Genomic DNA, 20,045 nt, shown 5'->3' with positions numbered 1-20,045 from the left:
CCGCCAAAAACTTTAATCAAAATAAAACAAAAATGTAATTTTCAAATTCAACCCACCAGGAAATATTCAAATCTTGATAAGAGTGGTGTGTACAACCAAATTTGTCAACACATTTTTTTTTTCCACTGTTAAATCATTTTCACCATTTTCAGTCAGTTCACTTCAGTTATGGTATTATTTTGTATGAGTTCTCCAGTGTAGTACTGAAATTTGTATTATATTGTGAAGCCATGCTCTCTATTCAATGGTTCTGTTTAGTAGGTATTTGTGTATATCTACACTAGGTCGTCAGATTTTATATTTGACATCATTAATCATTTCCTTCAACCATATAATAATCATAATACACTCGAGTCTCAGTGGTGGTGTGGTATTTTAATGGGGGTAGTTTACGGGCGGATGTGTTATTAGGAACGCAAAAGATAGGCAGCCATCACAACTGCCAGGCAACACTTCGCATTACTTTGAATATATGTATATATTTAGATATACATTGCACGCACAGGCATAGACATTCAGCATATATATACATAATACAATGCTCAATAGTGTGGTTTGTCGGCTGGTTATGCCGAAGCAAATAAAGTAAATTTTTGTGTCAGAATGTGTGGAACAAAAAAAAGAATAATAAAAATTGTGGGAAAACACACTTAAAGTTCGCCAAATGCTATATGTGTGTGTTCGACTACCGAAACTGAAAATGAATTTTATGTATGGAAGGATGGTAAATGATGATCGAGTTGAGAACTTTTTGATATAGAAATTTGTGTGCCGTTTTTATTTTAGACTTTTTTTTTGTGCACAAGGGGAGTAGAGTGATTAATGTCGAAACTGAGAGTTTGATGATGAGATTATTATGTGGTTGGTTGGACAGAAACAAATCTTGTTGACTCGGAGTTAATATATCAGCGCAATGAATAATAAGAAATTGGATGTAGGAAGGTAGTTTAATTGATGAGACTGTGACAATGTACGTATTAATTTGACTTAATGCTAATCCCATCGACAGTATCTGCCGGATATGATCCCATTATGGTGTCATAAGAGCTATGGTTTTTGGGTTGATAAAGGAAGTACAACTTGTTGAAAGACGAAAGATTTAATGTGTTGAACGATTGCCATCGTAAATATAGAGGAATAAATAGTGAAACAGTCCCAAAAAATGTATTGACTCTTGATCGCCGCAGCGTCTACGCATCGTCATCGGAAAAGAAATAGAAGTAGCCAAAGAAGTATTGAAGTAGTCTGTTCCGCGTAATAATGGCAATATTACTCACGGAAGGGTTGAACAAAGTTTAAATAGAGTCGCGACAGCACCCCTGATTTTTCTTCATGTTCTTGTTGAACTCGTGTACTACACGAAACTGTATTAAGTTTCCGGTTCCGGCCGGCCGTTTCGGAGATCCCGCACACATGGCCGCCCGGAACCCATGAGTCAATTTTAATGCAGATTGTTATCGCAACGGATAGAGGGACTGACTCTAAGCTCATTCGTGTTAAAATGTCTTCACTCGACAATCTGGCCACGTAGCTACAGCCAGTTACAGTTGAAAATTCGACATGTTTGAATGGTGACATGTCCAAGACGAAGAGAGTTTGAAAGTCTTTGAATAGCAGGTAGAGGACTGCATGCTCTATCACACATCGTAAATGGTTTTTACAAAAGTCATCTGAATTGTACAATATTTAAAAAAGTTTATTTTCACCGTCCTCGGCGAAACTTGTAATACACAGGTTGACCCTGCAACAAAACAGTTATGTCTGATCAGTCTGTCGTCTCAGCCTTACAATCAAGGTCCAGGTCAAGTGCCCGTTCCTTTAGGATGAGTGATATTGTTATCCATTTTCCATAAATAAGTGGTTTAAGTTATTTGAAGCATTTCTTACAATGATTACGTGTATCTGGAGTCAGTTCATATACAAAAGGATTAGAGCACTCAGAATTCCGGAAGACGAAAGGAAAATTCCTACTTTATCCACTCCACTCACTTAATCAGTTTTTATTTTGACTTCAGACAATCTTACTTTAATGTTCAGAGTAGATTCGCAAGACCTTAATTTAAGCATTCCCGACAAAGCCGAGACTAATTTTACAATTTCTTATTATTCACAACAGTTATACACGTTGATTTACCTGCATACTTACTTTGTGCTTATCAATATGCAATGGCCTCAAATACGGATCAAACAGTAATTTGTCAGGTTCCACATTGATTGGAGATTGTCTCCGTCCTTTGTTGCACATATTCCATTGTGGATTGATTAGACCCCAAAAACCTGGACCTGGAAATAGATATCAGAATTCACAAATTATACCCTTGAATGTAACTCATGGGTCTTATAACAGAAAATGCGTAACACGACCTTTATGATTATTAAAAATGTAAGGAAATGTGATTAGAAACGTTAAGTGTAACAATTTTCTTCTGTTTAACACAACTTGAGTATAAATCTCAACCGATTTTTAAAAACTTTTTTTATTCGATGAAGTATTGAAACTCTCAGGTCAGATTCGAAAATGGATGGTATGGGTCCAACCGTCTGGAAGTAGTTCTCAAAAGAAGCCTTTTCTGCTCTTTGTCAATACGATAAGTTGAGCAATGCTGAACTGATTTTCAAAAACTTTTTTTTTTATTCGATGAAGGATTGAAATACTCAGGTCAAGTTCAAAAATGTAAGGTATCGATTCAACCATCTGGGAGTAGTTCTGAAAAGAACCTTTTCTGCTCTTTGTTGACACGATAACTGGAGTACTTCTATCCGATTTATAAAAAAATTGTTTGGGTAAGAATGGAACTTCTAAGGATAGGCTCCAGTATAGATTATGTTGTAACGATGTAGCTGCTGTTGCTAAACCAATTTTTGTTTCAATAGTATTTTTCTTGTTATGCGATTTTACCTTGTTAACAAAAGCGAATAAACAGAGCAAAAATTAACGAGTGTGAAGTTAGCACAATTTTAAGTTTTATTGAAGACATACCCCATCTTCTAACCGTGGCGTTTTATAGACAATAAAATCAGACTTGTAAGTACCAGAAAATGAAGTTAAATATCGATTTATAAGGTTTCAAAGATTTTCAGTGACACTAAACAGAATTAAATCATTAACGAGAGATTAAGACCGTTCTAGTAATTCTTCTTCGAATTATGTTTTTGTCGCCGTCAAAATTACATTTAATTGAACAAAATCAATTAATGATTACCAATACAAAAACTCAGAAGTTGAGACAGTCAAGGGATCTGACCCACCCAGCAGGTGGTACCTAGTTATTATGTGCGAGATTATGTCGGTCGAAATTCTCTGAGGGTTTCCTCAGAGTCGCACTAGCACAGCTCTCACCCAGCAGTGTAGGAAGAATTTTTTTAAAGACCCTATTCATTGATACAAACTAAAAAAGGCCAATATGTCCAGTTCGGACCTGGATTTCCCTATAATCTCTCTGATAAGCTACTTGTGGAAGTAGGAAAAAGTCATTGCATTTTGAAATAACGTTGATCAAATAAAAATGAACCATTAAATTGGCGCATTTTTTATGTTAACCGAGAATTAAAATTCTGCTTTATTCTGAATGTCGGATATCTGAGAATCCAAATAAAATTGATCATTCAAGCGAAACAAAAAACCCAAACCATTGAACACAACTGAACTATATACAGCATTTTCAATTTCGGAATATGAATTCCGAAATCACATTTATAGAAATATGTTTGTAATTTTAATTAACCGAGAACCAAGAAATCATATAATCAAATTTACCTCATTTATGCTGATTCCATAATATAACCTCTGCAATTTAACCTCTCCCTCACAACCACAATCAAAAAGTAGCTATGGCATAACATTATTCTATCATAATCACCACCTTGGTGGTGGCACAGAATGTGTATGGTATGGTATTGGTATATATTATGTATAGTAAAAACATATTATTATTCATGTTCTGCCGTTAATTTTAAAATGTACGTGATGGCATTTCTGAAACAGCACAATGAAATTATATAAAAATTCATGTCTTCTATTATGTGGGTAGGAATTTGCGTGTTTGCTGTAAGTACGGGAGCTTTTTTTAAACTTTGCTATGAGGAGCATATTACTTACGAAACATGATTCTGATGATGAATCTATACCAGAAATCTGAATTTATTTCCGTTGTATAATACTTCGATGGCAAAAATGGTAATGAAATCAGAAGTTTCATCATTGGATTCTTTTTCTGATTACATTGATGTTGACACATTTTTGTTGATATACAAAGACAACACGAGATAATTCGCCAAGTGGATTGGCCTGTAGAAGAGGCACCACATTTTTTTATAGCGGATGTGAAGCAAATTCATTTTTGTTGTAAGAATAAGAACAGAGTCTGTTCAACAGACGAACTTAATTCAATTTACATTATTCATTTAACCCACTTGCAATATACATATACTCTACGGTACTGTATAAGGATATCTCGCGATGTTTTGGACTTTAATTATTTGTTTCATTTCTTATAACAATCTGGACCTAATTTCAGATAATTTGTGAATAACTTTTGCTTTAATCGACGCGAAGGTAAGCATATCATCAGTTTTACTATCGGATCTATTACTTCATTTGATCTGAACAGGCCCGACTAACGGGCAAAGGTGGGCATTTCCCAAAATGGAATCTTGATTGCCCACCCTGAGAGAAGTGGGATCAATAAATATTTATATCTTGTTATTTATGAGTAAAAAAAAGAGTTAAAGTGACCAGTCAATAGAAAAATTTCGCCTGCGGCGCTATTACATTCCCACAAATTTTAAATTCATTCTAAAATTTAGGACTATTTCTAAGCGAGTAATTAATACTACGTTTTCAATTAGCTAATGTAAACGAATTACTTGCCGAGAAATTTTCGCTGACTAAACGCTGACTGCCGGTAGCAGAAGCAGCCAACATAAACATAGGATCAACTTGAGAAATGTTGCCATTCACCCACACTTTAAATTTCTTGAAAGTGTTATCTTTGTCTCGATAGCGCTTGCTATCATAATTTTCTAAACGTGAAAATTACAGTGGATAGGAAATAGTAACTTTCTGTTGAGTTCGTTCTAAGAGAGAAGGGAGACAACAAAAAAAATTCATTTTTCGAATCAATAAAGTTAACGGTTGAGTTTTTGATTTTCCCGGCCTGAACTTACTAGTCACTTCAGACTACGTTTTCAATGCACGTACAGAAGTAAAATTAAGACGTTGTTAGTTTTGTCCAATCCAAACATTTACAACATTTGTCTTCTGCCTTAAAACTATAACCTTTTGGTCAGGGGCGCAGTTTCTGAAAAAACGATATGGAAAGGTATAGAGGGATTCTTTTGAAAAACAGCTACCGAAATCGGACGCATTTTAAAGTGAACTTTTTTATATGTGCCTAGAAAGGTATTCAACCCTAGAAGCCAAACTATTTTTAAAAAAATTCTTCGAAGTTTGTGTGGGTTTGTGTGGGTAAAAGGTGATCAAAAACCGAAAACTTGCACTTTACTAGAATCTAGTGTCATGTCAGTTGGAAATATGATATTTCTATTGTTAAAACCGGTTTTAACCGATTTTAGCTGATTTAAACAATATAAATATCGTATTCCCGACGACACTAATGTGTGTTGGCCTTACTATTGGGAAGCACACGGTCTCATTTTGTAAAACCTTTTTGAAAAATGGTTTATTTCGTTAGATAATTAAAAGGACTGCAAAACACAAATTTTTAGTAGAATTGTTTCATTATGCTCGATTTGTTCCACTTATATTGTTGTTGTGGCGAAAGCATATTCGATGCTCGGTTTCGTGAAGAGAGTGTGTCGCGACTTTAGTAACGTTGAGGCGCTCAAAAGCCTGTACTTTGCATACGTGAGGTCCCATCTTGAGTACGCTTCAGTAGTGTGGTCGCCTTATTACCAGAACCACGTAGATGCCATTGAGTCCATTCAGAAAGATTTTTTAATTTACGCTCTTAGGCGTTCTGTGAGGAGAGGCCCCGACTATCGTCTCCCATCTTATGTGAGCAGGTGCGAGTCCGTTCGCTTGGAAAGTTTGTCCCGCAGGCGGTTCAATCTGGCGGCCATGTTTGTTTACGACGTTTTGACCGGTCGCGTTGACTGTCCCGCGTTGCAAGGGAAGTTTAGAGTTAACGTGCCGGCTAGAGATCTCAGAGGTACCAGCTATTTGGTGTTAGCCAGACATCGTTCCAACTATGGTCTGTTTGAACCGGTGAACAATTTGTCGAGGATTTTCAATTTGTTTTCGCATCACTGTGCAGTCGCGACCACTCGAGGAGTGTTCCGTACGTTAGTGAGATCGACGAGATTGACTGATGAAGAGATGAAAAAGCACGGTTTTTTGGTGTCAGCTGGATGATCTGCGTTCGTTAATTTTGATGTATTGTTTCTAGTTGTATAATTGATAACTTGTTTCTCTCTTCTTTCATGTCCGATCAAAACGACACATTGGAACCATTTTTGTATCGTACATCGTATCGCTGTCATGGTTGGTTCATTGGTTCAGCCTGTGACGATTGTTTTTCGCTGCTCGAAATGGCTCACACAACGAAGGGTGAATGGGACTCCGACGGGTCGACTGGGTACTCATCTCACTTTCGGATTCGTTGTCAATGTTTATATTGACGCGCTAGTCAATGTTTAAATGTTATATTAGCCGTGTAATGATGCCATTGTATTGACAAAGCCAGTTAGCAACAGCCGTTGGCTTTTAAGTAAATAAATAAAATATTTCATCACGTAATGGTAGCTACTTTTGCATTTCTCCTCCCCCGATTATAATGTAAATGAAACGAGTCTAACTCTGTTTTTTGTGTGCAACTCTTAATTTTTGCGTGCAACTCTATGCAACTCTTTTCAGTGCGGCGCCTCGGTAATTTGTAACACACAAGACACATTCAAAACATGTCTTGACTTGTGACAAAATCGCGATTATTGCAACTGTCAATAAAAATTTGGTTCAAAGCGGACAAGGCGATCGAGATAATTCTGCATGACCTAAATTTATCCCGTCCCGAGGGTTATGCACTGTCATATTTGTTTCGGTATAACGGTAGAGCAATAGCGTTGGTTTTGTGCTCATACGTTGTTACTAAAAAATAAAATAAAATTTTAAATTCTCTTGTGACCATTAAGACATGTGTATTTTTGCTTAAACATTTTAATATTCTGAAAATAATAAGTGAATTATTCGAAAACTTTCTGAAAATCATTACGGAAACATTTATAAAATTCTACTAACCGAAACATTATGGAAAGAAGTTTTGAAATTTTCTGAATCAATTAATAACTTTTGCAATTCGTTTTTCTAGTTTGAAAAATGTATTCTATAAAATAATGCACACAATTGAATGGTATAACGGTTGAAAATCGTGTATGTCTGTATCAAGAATTATTGTCATTGGTTCACAACTTTTTAGCTAAACCAAAATTCCACAAAACTGCTTAAAACTTAACAAATAATTAACACAACAACATTATTCTGAAAAATATAACCGAACGACTGAATCGTAAATCTTTTAGTTACTTGATATACAAAACGATTTTCCTTATACAAGGTTTCGACTAAAAAGGTAATTTCCTCCCTTTCCACGCCAGGAAAAAAGCTACGATGTTTTATAACATCATGTGAACTCTCATTTACCGTCTAGCTTTAAAAAGTATATGTATTTTTGTAACTAACTAGAGAGTTTTCATTTTCATGCTTTGTGTGTGTTTATACACATCCCTTTTATATACACACATATCATAGACGAAACGCTTTTACATAGGAAGGAAAAACTATTTTAATAGACGAAAACATGTTCAACAAATCTAACAAAAGTCGTCGAGTCGTTTTCTATTGTATATTTCATTATTTGGTGTATGAATGCTATACCATTGCCATACACAAAACCTGCTTCACTATACCTTTTTGAGAATATAACTTTACAACAGTTAGTGGGAATGGATACTATAGTCGGAAAATAGTCCAAATGTTGAAAACAAAACTAAGCGTTTTGACTTCGGGTTTTGAGTTCACGTACAAATATACACGGGGTCAGTATCGATATATTGCATTTTACTCTCTATCTCTCTCACACACACTGTCCCTCTCTGTGTTTTGTGTTCATGGGTTGATTGCATTTGTAACATGAATAAAATATTAGATGAAATGAAAATCTTGTATGTTTTAAATGTGAATTATTATACAAACGAAATTAGATTAGACCAACTGGTTCTGTAGGGTTGTTTGTTGTCTTTCCTTAAAATGTGTTTTTTTTTTTAATAAATTAATTTAATTTCGTGATGCAGACGCATAATAAATGAATGTTTAAGTGTAAGACTAGTATGCGCTTGAAGGAAGTTACTTTGGTAAAAATAACTAATATCTAGATAATCTTTACACGACTTTGCTTTTAATAGTCCAGACTCTTATGTTAAAAGATAAACCGTTCCGTTCGCTCAGGCATCTAACATATACCGAACTCAGGAATATGATAGAGGGATCAGAGTTGTGGAACTGTGTTTTTCTTGAGTGTTTTAAACCGGTTTTACTGTGAAAAACCGGTTCAGTGTAAAACAAACTTAAATATGTCCGTTAAAATGTAACATTTTTCAATGCGATTCAGACTCCCGAGTGAGGTGAGGAAGGGTACACGAGAATAATGCCCCAAGAAAATTCTGTTTGTGGTTATTTTGCCGAACGGCTAGATTTTAAAGTGCTATACTGTAGCTTTCCAAAGAGCCCCTTATTATCAAAATTAATAAATGACGTTAACAGCACAGAAAATTTGAAGTTGATGGAGCGCAATCTGCACCCATGCCTATTCGATAAATTTGTGTTCAGCACTGTGGATAGAACAGATGACTTATACTTATTACCCTTTGAGTCATGGCAAATCATTGGTGTGGGACGTTACAGTGGTTGATACGGTTGCCCCAAGATATTTGAGATGGAGTTCGGTACGTAGTGGATCGGTAGCTAATAATGCAGAACGTGATGAGCATAGCAACTACACTGACCTCAACAATCAATATATCTTCACGCCGCTGGCTTTCGAATCCTTTGGTTCTGTTGGTCCAGAAACTTCAATTTTCTTGCAAAAAACTCGGTAAACTTATGGCCAGAAATTCCGGCGAACAACGGTCATTAGATTTTCTGTTACAATAAAATTCGATTTCCATTCAACGAATGCCACCTGTATTCGGGACACTTTTGGAATTAACGATAATTGTGATATTTTTATGTGATTTTAATCGTTTAATCTTTTAGTCTTATTGTAAAATGCAAATTTTGTGCGCTATATACACGACGTACATAAGAGTAAACAAATTTACCCTAGAGTGCTAAAGGTTTTGCAAGCAAAATTATGTCACTAGAAAAAGAGATGTTTGCCTACTGCGATGAAATATCTCACTGATATATGGCTGGATATAAGAAACTCGTACTAATACTTGCGCAAGCTCTCGCATACGTATACAAATCAAATTGATCGGTATGAAACAGTCGGTAATTTCTTAATACATGACTAGATTAATACATGAAAAAATTGCCCGATTTTTTTTACAGTGCCAAAATTGGTTCGAAACACTGTCCACTCTCAGTACCCTATTTAGAGTACCACTCATGCTTGAAGTGCGTTGACTGGACAAAAGAAACTAATTGAAAGATGCATATATACCAAATGGTGCTGTACTGTTGACCTGAGAACTAAATGGACTATACATCTACATTTCTCTCGGCATGTACTCATCTCATATACTCGCCATGTGGACTCTTCAGGTAAATCCCGACTCTAAGAGTTAATTCTTAAAAATTCTAAAAAATTGTGCTATTTTCGGAATTTTTGTGAATATTTAAGAATTAATAATATTTAGACTTTTTGAAAATTTTAAGGGTAAATATTCCGAATAATAAGCCCCTGGGGAGATACTCTCCGATACTTTCTAAATATCCCTAATTCTCACATTATCGTTCGCAATTTTCGAAAGAAAAATATCACAAAAGTCACGATAATGGTTCTCTCAATTATACCAAGGGAAGTGAATTTTCGAAATTTCAGTTAATTACACATGAGTGGCCAAATATAGTACGTAAAGCCTTGAAAATTTCCACAAACCAATTATATTTCCTCATTCCTTGATACAATAAAGTGTCGACTGCATTATACGACAACTGACTTTTCACTTTTCATCAAAATTTCACGTCACAAACAAACTTCCAGTCATTTCTCTTGGTCGTTTATATCGCCGACCATCTAATAAGAAAAGTATTGTGCTGATATACTGGGAAGAAAATGTATATGGTAAGGTTATTGGAATAGCTTAGGCGTACAGCACTTTTTACTATGAGTACAAAAAAAACTATGCAATTCAAAGGGCTATTATGTAAATTTGCTTCAATGTTGGTATATGGTAATGTATTGGGTTGTATCCGTTTAAAGTACGTAGGTATAGGTAGATACATACCGGCGATGAGAAAAAACAATGTAGAAATTATGTTACCCCTAGCCCATCGAAAGTTTTTTTTAAGTTCGTTTGGTCAAATTACGAAAGAGTAGGTATATTAAAGTAGAGTGTAGTAGCACGTGGTGTGAAGTGGTCGTTTCTGCTCGAAGGTTATGGAAGAAAATTTCAATTTTGTTTTTTTTTTTTGGGAAAATGTGCGGTAAATGTATATAAGTGCAATAATGAAACATTTTATTTATTAGGAACAGAATTACGAACGTAAATATTGATGTTGGTTTCTTAATCAATGTCTCGACGTATTTATTATTTACACTAAGTTACTCCGGTAAACATAACGATGTCTGCAATGTTAGAACATCCGAGAAATAATTAAATTAAAAAAAATCGAAAAACCTTTAACTTCAATTGGAAATGATACACAGACACAACCAATGAATGAGCGTTGTTAATCGTGATGATTTTAGCAAGCATACAATATTAACCGGAAAATTGCTTCAGTTGCCAGACGATGTGCGATAGTAGACAATGATAAGTTTGATAGCTTTCACACTGAACATGGTCAACTACACTGAACACGAAAAACTTTGTTTAAAAAAAAACTACATTTAAATTCTCTGTGTGTTTGAACTAGCGGAATTGTTAGCTGCGTTGAGTGACATTCCATAACAAGCCAATGTAAAGAATTTAAAATTGCACATATTTTATTAATTAACTCTTTAGCTGAATATTTTAATCTGCGGTACTTTTGTTAAATTGTTATCGGTCTGGTCCAGGGGCAATATTATTTTAAATTCACTGAAAATTTTCGAAATTTACTGAAAATTTACCGAATTTAAAAAAGAATTTCGGCAAATTTCAATCAATTTTCAGTTTCCAGTAAATTTTGGCAGATTTAAGTAAATTTTCGGTAAGTTTACAGTCGGAGTCAATGAAATTTCAGCATGAATTTGCTTCAGCTGATCCACACATACAATCGAAACTACGGTTGAAGCTGCTACACGCTCGCGCGTGGTAGTGGTAATACTGTATAAAGACGAATTAATAGTTTTAATTGTTTGTGTGGATCAGCTGAAAAACAGCTAATGCAAATTTATGATGATATTGGCACTTCCTCATTCCTCTAACTGTAGGTAAATTTCGACAATTTTCTGTAAATTCAGTAAAAGAAATTACAAATAATACGTCCTGGTTTCGTCAGTCTTCAGAATGATCCGCCATTTCCGAGTCTTGAAATTTCGGTCATTGCACTGATCCACTTTCGTTATTGGAATTATTAATCAATTTTAAGTTCTCCTTTAGTTATACGAACGGAATTTTGAAAACCGACACATTTTCTGTTTCTGTGTTTTACTTGAGTTTCTGATTTCTCCATATAAAAATACGTGCCAAATTCTCAAAAAACCAGTAAAACGCAAACAGAAAATGTGTCGGTTTTCAAAATTCCGCGATTGTATTTACAGTCAAAGGCAGTCAATTTTCAGCATAAATTAGCTTCAGCTGTTTTACAGCTGATCCATACAAACAATCACAACCGTTTATACGTCTTTATACGGTTTTACCACTATCAGGCGCGTGCGTGTAGCAGCTTCAACCGTATGAACAAGGAAAACCAGTTTTGATTGTATGTGTGGTTCAGCTGAAAAACAGCTGAAGCAAATTTATGCTGAAAATTGACTGCCTTTGACTGTATTGCCAATTTTTTTTTTTTTTAAATAAACGAATGTCTGTTGAAAGTAGATTTTTTGAAATGTTTTACATTTTATCTGCTTTTAAGGTTTGATTATCGGCCCGATGTGTATCTAAAAGAGTAGGAAAATATTTCTTAAAGTTTCAGACAATTTTCAGAAAATGTCTCTGACGATCAAAAGCTTCCTCTAAAAACAAATTGTTTTTATGAATGAAGAGTTCGTCAAATCACAGCACAATTTAATATTCTGAGTAAATGAAAAGGTGATGTAGAAGTTCGATAGTTCATATCACAAATATGTTACTCGATGCACCTTGAATTTATCTACAAATATAAAAAACGAACAAACCTTTTGACTTCTTAATAAGATAACCGTTGGTAACTGAAGGAGAAGTTTCTGTTAGAATTGTTCACACAGCGCATCGACTTGCAACTTTTCTATAAAAAATAAAGAGAAAATAATCGCGGTCATTGGTTTTAGCGAGTATCACAACTCTTACAAAGTTGGAGTGGATGGTTCGTTTTTATAGACTGTGGATTCCACCACAAGTTTTTAACCGTTTATCAAGGTGTTTTAATTTTCCGATAAGTATTAAACCTGCCTAGACTTTATTACTGAAGTCATTTTTTCTTTTCATTCATTCAAATAGTAAAGTTAAGACTTTGCTTCGACTAAATTGTATTTTTGAATAATGTTAAACCAACTAGAACCACCACAAAAGGGTTATTTGTGGCGGCTATTGTGACTTTACATTTAAAAGAAAATTGAGCCCTATTTGCTGCAAAGCATCCACCGCTCCTGAATCTGTTAATTCTGTTATTTAACGTATCGCTCCATTTTTGATTAAAAAAAATCTTTTACTTCATTTGACCATAATGTTTCCTGATATCGTTCATTTTAGTTAATACGAAATGGTTGTTTGAGTGTTTTACAGACTCGAAGAGATTTGAGTATCTGAAGTTTGAATTTAGGAAAATAAGAATCAGAATCTCTGAGTTGGATAAATCATTCTGTTCAATCCTTTTTTTTAACGAATGATGCGAAAATATGAAAATTACTTTGACTATTCCCAGTGCACAATGTAAATATCACTAAACATTTTTATATTGCACATATTGCGTTAGAGTTGAACGGGCTGCCAGATGCTTGCTCGCACCCTATAGAACATTTTGTCGGTACTCTTTCGGGAAGTTACTTTATGAGCGAGCTTATTCGTTAACAGTCGGCAAAAAATTGTCCTCAAATTCTAAATGTTTTTGGAGATGCTCGGGCAAATAAACAAAGAAAAAAGTCGGTCGGTCAAAAATTAAAACGACAATGTTGGGCCAACACTAAAATTTATCTGGCCATCGGGAAGAGCGATTTTTTTACAATCGAAATTCGTACGGACATCGAACCGCGGGCATCCGAAATGTTAGGTCCTCCCGCTCAACTCTACACCGAGTTGGATTAACTGTAAACTACATCTATATATATTTCATGTTCACGGAGATTAAAACAACAATCCGATTTAATATTCATTGACAATGATGAATATTTTAGAACATTATTGTGTCGTCTCGGAAATATATTGTATGGTTTGGTTTCGGTACACATTTATATACTAACTTCAATGCGGAGCTTTTAGTTCTATCATTTGTACATAGAATATAGATATGTTTATATTCAAACTGACTGACTAGATATATAAATGTATGAATCCATATTTTTGAATGGATGTTACGTACATATTTCGCTCATACTCATGTTGGTGAGGTTGTTGGTGAAGTATGTGGAACATTAGTTATACATTGTGGTAAATGAGTTATTGAATGTCAAAGTCTATTATTTCAGCACGGAGAAATGTTATTTTCCATCCAAAAACATTTAGGTAAATGATCTGGTCATATACATTTGCTGCAGACACAGGAACGAAACAATTTGTCGTAGGTATTGAAACGTTCTAACACCAAAAATTCTTCATTTCGGTCCAATTACAAAAAATTTAGACGGCTGAGTGAGATTATGCTAAGATTACATGTTGGAATTCAGATTCACAACACTACTAAAAGATTTTGTTTTAAATGCATGGCTGTTGCGGATTGAATCTTGTCTTGTCTAGAGAAAAGTCGGAATAGGATCTGATAAGAATTTGATCCCCGTTCAGTAAGTTGGTTCGCAAATTCAATTTATGTCTAAGTATACGCTTATTTCTGCTGTCGTTGCCGATAGCAGGTGACTAGCCCATTTTAAGAGGAAGTCATTTTCACAAATTTAGGTCGGATCAGATTAGGTCCTTTTATTCTCACGGTAATTACATTCCTTTCTTCTAACCATAGATTATACCACGACTTCTGGATATCACGCTGAGTTTTAGGTGGAGTAGCAGACGTGACTCCAGGATATTTTTATGGTGCTACGCCTTCTCAATTCATTTCAGGATTTCACGCTCAATTTTAGGAGGATTGACAGGCCTGAATCCAGGTTCTTTTTTATGTGGCTGCGATTTCCGAATTCATTATCGAAATCCATTCGAAACGATTAACTTTTGCTACAACCTTTTAACCTTTTTTTCACATATATATCTAGATCATAAAACGGTTAAGTTTCCCAGTGATTGTTTATGTAACATTTCAAAAAATAACATTCAGCATTTCCCATTTGTACTAAAATCCAACTTGAAACACATCACTACATAATAGCACAAACATTTTGGCTGAACGAATTTTATTAAAAGTTTACAAAACAATATCTGTGAATGCATCCATACAAATAGATTTTGATTAAGTTTTGGCAAAATGGCAGGCTTTAAAATGAATTCTCCATATTTCGATAGAGAGAATGCATTCATGGACCAGTTTAATTAATAGTTTCCAATTCGTTATTCTAATGTAATCAATGTTGTATAAAACATAGAAATCCTATAAATTCAATTGACATCATAATTTTCAACGGTATTGGTATTGAATAGAAACGATAATGATTTAATAACGCAGTGAGGAACGCAGCCTATATAAGCCGATATCCATTGACCGATATGCGATATTGAAACCAATTTTTCGATGAAAAACTTCGTTACAAAACATAAATATCCTTTCACGTTCACATATATTATTATTATTATTACGATCATGGATGCCTACATCCTACATATATCTGACGAGATAAAAAAAAAACAACGCTTCTGTCTGGCTGTGTATGCATAGTAATACTTTCAGAAACAACATAAATAAAAAATAATGTCGAAAAGGATAGTTGAAAAACTTTCTTAGACTTTTTATGATTTTTCTTTTCTTATATTTTCATCCAGAATTTTATTAAAAAGTATGAAAACTTTTCTCTCCTTTTCTCTAGCGTCTATGAATAATAGAAATTACAATTTTATTGTAGAAATGAAATTGGTGTTGAAAAATTTTCTTTTTTCGCTTTCTTACGGTCAGTTTGATAAGTTTGCGAAGATAGGTTTTCGGGAATTAACAAAACTGAAAAATTTTCATTAATAATTGTGTGACTGCGCAAATGCCTCGACGCGGCAAATGAATGTGTCATAATGTGAGGTTAATCTAAAATCTGGAACTTGTGCGTCACCTGTCCCAGTTAAATTTCCTACAAGATTGACTCTTCGCTGATGTTATTTACCCAAGATTTACTATGATTTACTGAAGTGAGTAACCCCTTGTCATAGGACGAAGTAATTTTTTTTTTAATCTCGAGGTGACGCTTCAAAAAAGGGATTATCGGACTATTTTAAAAACCATTTCAAAACTATTACCTGTCCAGAGTTCTCAATAAGATTACCTCATCAGGCGTACCCATTGCAAATTTGCAAATTTTTGTGTAAAAGGAAAAGACCAAAAGAGGAAACTACTATCACGAAAATCCCGACACATTTTCTGTTTCTGTGTTTTACTTGAGTTACTGATTTCTCCATATAAAAATACCTGCAAAATTCACAAAAAACCAGTAGATCACAAAACAGAAAATGTGTCTGTTTTCAAAATTCCGCGAGTGTAATATACTAGTTGAAGTTAAAAACTTTTTAATGTTCGTGTGGTAAAAATAATACAAATCTTCCAATTAGATAAACTAGGTCGCATATTAACGTCAAAATCGAAATGCAACCTTGAATATGAGCAATAATATTATTTTTAACCGTTAACCGTATTTTAAATCACGCAACCGTAGACATCGCTAACTTGTTACTCTACCATTTTCTCCATAATACTATTTACATGTGTTACTCGCAGCGGGAAATCGTGTCGACAATATTATTTCACGTGTTGTATTATATATTACGTATTAGCACCGGAAGAACAGGATTCTTGTCACTTATTTCACCTCTTATGCGTAACGCGGCGCGGGAAACTGCCAAAAATAGGAAGCTAACTTCATTCCAAAATCAGTGTTACGATACGATTGTGATTTCTAACTGAAATGAGCATCACATCGTCGTTTTGATAATATTATTTAAAAAGGAGTGATTTGAGTGCTTGACGTTTTCGGTTGAGAGAAGCAAACTGCGAAACTAGATCTTTTTCATAACCGTATAACTGTATTTTAAGGTACCCGTTTTTCTATTACTTTTTTTTGAATTCTTTCCTCATTAAGACTTTGAAACTTCGATTTTAGTCCCATCGTTAATCCAAAATGATTCAAAGACGGCACGGAACACGGCACAATTATAATAATTTTACGTGAAAACAAACTAAAAAATGCGTTTGGAGTCGATTCAAATACTCGCTTTATTTATTTTAAATTATGCCAATTGTGATTTTTGCCTACTAGTTTCGATTGCCACGCAATCATTATCAAGGCTTCGTCTCGACTAAAGACAAAATTTACATCCTAAATCAAAAATTACATTTTAGATCATACTTATACGGAGTCATAACGTACAACAATAATTCAAATACAAGTACAATCAACGTCTAAAGATTACGTAAAAAACAAACTACATGTTACATATAAAGCTAGGAAGAAAAGTTCTACATATCTGCATATCATAAGAATCACATCTGTTATCACATCTATTTGCAAACATGTACACATTCCAGTGTGTGTACAGTAAAACCTCCTACATTCAAATGACCAAAAGCGCAACAATGCGTTTCGTTATATCTCTCATTCACAATCATAAAAAACTGATTCTAAACTCTCATCAATCTCACTTGCGTCCACAATCTCATCATTCGTATCGTCTGTGAGATCAATGATATTTTTGTCAATTCTTCTCTCCAGGCGGAACACATTGAGAAGTGGTGACGTTACATTGCCATCGTCAACATTGAGTAAATTCTCGTGTTTATGTTTATGAATGTGTATCGCTTCCCAGAATTCAACTTTCCACATTTGCTTCACCGGTTTAATAAGTTCGAGTTCACTAATGTTGATTTCATGCTTTGAAGTGAAAATGTGCTTGCCAACCGCTGTTTTGTTCTTCCAATTGGCCGATTTCACATGTTCGTTGAAACGGACGAAAAGTTTGCGAATTGTCATTCCATAATACGCACGCCCACAGTGGAAACATGAGATGCGGTACACTCCAGATTTGTGTAATTCAAGAGGGGGGTCTTTTATCGATCCAAGCATGTTCATTAACGATCCATCATTTCTGTGCACAAGTTCCAGATTTACTTTGCGATATAACGGTTTCAGCAGTCTAGTAATTTCCGGGAAATACCTAATGGCAATTCTCTTGAGTGGTTCTTCCGGTGGGTCATTGTAAAGCGTCGAGATGTCTCTCAGCTGTTTCTTTTTGCGGTGCCTATTTACGACGTCCATGATGGCCGACCTGCTGAAACCATTGGTCTCACCAATTTCGACGATTTTCTCAGTTTCAACCCTGATCTTCTCTTCAGACAACGGCAGGCTATGCATAAAATGTGACATCGCATGGTAAGCAGCCATCTTGTGTTTCATATCGTGGAAGGAATCACTCGTTATTAATCGCATTGTGTGTGTCGGTTTCCGGTATACATCGATTTCAATTTGACCATTGACCACTTCGCATTGGGTATTCAAGAAAGCTATTTTTCCACCGTTCTGCCTTTCAATCGTGAACCTGATGGTTCCCTTCTTTATCTCGTCCATCCTTTCTTCAAATATCGCTTTCACTCTATCAAACATTCTTTGATTCTGGATTACGAAAATGTCATCCATGTACCGGCGATAGAATCTAGGAAACAAAGGGTGTTTCTCAATACTCATTTCGAAGTGACACATGAACATTTCAGCGAAAAAGCTTGACAGTGCACTCCCGATGCATGCTCCTTCAAACTGGAAAAAGAATTTTCCTCTAAACTGGAACACGTTCTGTTTCATGCATAATTGGGCCAGTTCCACATACGCTAATGCTAATTGTTGGTTAGTGCCATTCAAAATCAACCATCCCATCAGTAAGCGCAATGTAAAATCGATAGGGACACTAGGATACAGTGACGTCACATCATATGAACCCATCTCTTCGTTCTTATTGACTTTTTCATCACAAACTTGATTCGCAAAGTCAGTGCCATTCTTAACCGACTTACCAGGTGGTGGTGGCATTGCATTAAATATCTTTGACAGCTTCTTCGATATGGCTTCAGTCGGAGCGTTCGTGTTTGAGGCCACCGGTCTGGCTTTCATGTCACCGTCTTCATCAGGCTCTTTGTGGGTTTTAATTAGGACATAAAATTGGGGGATCTGTGGATTGCTTTCTTTCCATTTCCTCAATTCATATCTTGGATTAGAACATAGTACATTTTTGTGTCTCTCAAGAACCGTTTCAACTTCATTTACCATTTCATATAACGGATCCGTTTCACGTTCGACGTATGGCCCCTGACTAATGGTTTTATTGGCAATATGTTCATATTGCTCGGCATTCATCACTACGATGTTGTTGCTTTTATCCGCTTTGGTAAACACAACATTCTTTTCTCTCAGGGATTTCAATACTTCACTTGTCTCATTCGATCTCTTGTTGTGCTTAGATCCACCAACACGTTTACGCTTCGCTAGTTCTCTCATAACAATTTTGGTTGCATTATTTTCGACGAAGCATTTCACCTCATCATTCTCATGCTTCATCGATGCCATTATATCCACACAAATGTCTTCAATCGGAGATTTTACTGGTGGCGGGATGTACTTCAGACCTTTGTTCAGCAACGTTAGTTCTTCACTGGACAGCTCAATCGACGATAAATTGATGACAAAATCCTCCAAATATTTCGGTCCTTTCACCACCTTATTCACACACGGCGGATATTTCATACGAAGTTTTTTGAGTTTGTTTTGCTGCTTCACACGGGCCATTGTTTTCTTGTGCTCAATGACCACACATATTCTACGGTATTCATCAAGCCATTTTTCATACCTCACACTGTCTGTGCATTCCTTTAATATTCTTAGGTGTAGTTCGTAAGCTTGCCTTTCCCAGGCTACCAGGTTCGCGTGATGATTGCTAATCTCATTCTTTAACCAACGGGTTTCTGCGATGCGTTTAGCTTTCTGAATTCTGTAACATTCAGTAGACTATGGAATTCCCCTATGCGATTGTCTCGTTTTTGCTTGCACAATAAAGTAGGATATAGACTTAGCAGGTGAAATCTCTCAAAGTCGCTATTGATCCCTTTATATGTATATTATACAGGAATTTACGACGAAATATGTGACATGTACATTGTACAATAACAAAACGTTTTTGTGTTGCAACGTTTATTCTCCCATAAAAAAAGTACTTACCAGAAATTCCGTCGTATGTCCACCACTCCTCCCAGCTAGCTGATATTTCTGAAAGCAAAGTAAACAAAATGAAAATTTCAGCGAATTAAATATTTTGAAGCAGATTCATTTCTTCAATTTCTGTAGAATTTATCGTAAACAAATAAACAAAACGACAAAAACAACAACGTCTATTGTGCACGAAAA

The 20,045-nt window shown here is 35.2% G+C and overlaps 1 protein-coding gene across 5 annotated transcripts in view; it reads right to left on the bottom strand.

Moving 5' to 3' along the window:
• Window positions 1-20,045, bottom strand: part of LOC119080688 (carbonic anhydrase-related protein 10) — an 85,366-nt gene that overhangs the window by 29,163 nt on the left and 36,158 nt on the right. For 4 of the 5 annotated variants that reach the window (XM_037189139.1, XM_037189165.1, XM_037189157.1 and 1 more), the window contains 2 exons: window positions 19,860-19,907; window positions 2,135-2,283 (listed from right to left, as the gene is read on the bottom strand). In XM_037189139.1, the coding sequence (XP_037045034.1) occupies window positions 2,135-2,283; window positions 19,860-19,907 (197 nt within the window). The remainder of the gene's footprint in view (window positions 1-2,134; window positions 2,284-19,859; window positions 19,908-20,045) is intronic. The other variant, XM_037189148.1, reaches the window with a different exon arrangement.

The sequence above is a fragment of the Bradysia coprophila genome, chromosome X (genome assembly GCF_014529535.1).
Source record: "Bradysia coprophila strain Holo2 chromosome X, BU_Bcop_v1, whole genome shotgun sequence".
In the NCBI taxonomy this organism is placed as follows: Eukaryota; Metazoa; Arthropoda; class Insecta; order Diptera; family Sciaridae; genus Bradysia; species Bradysia coprophila.
This window is presented reverse-complemented; position numbering and strand designations above follow the sequence as displayed.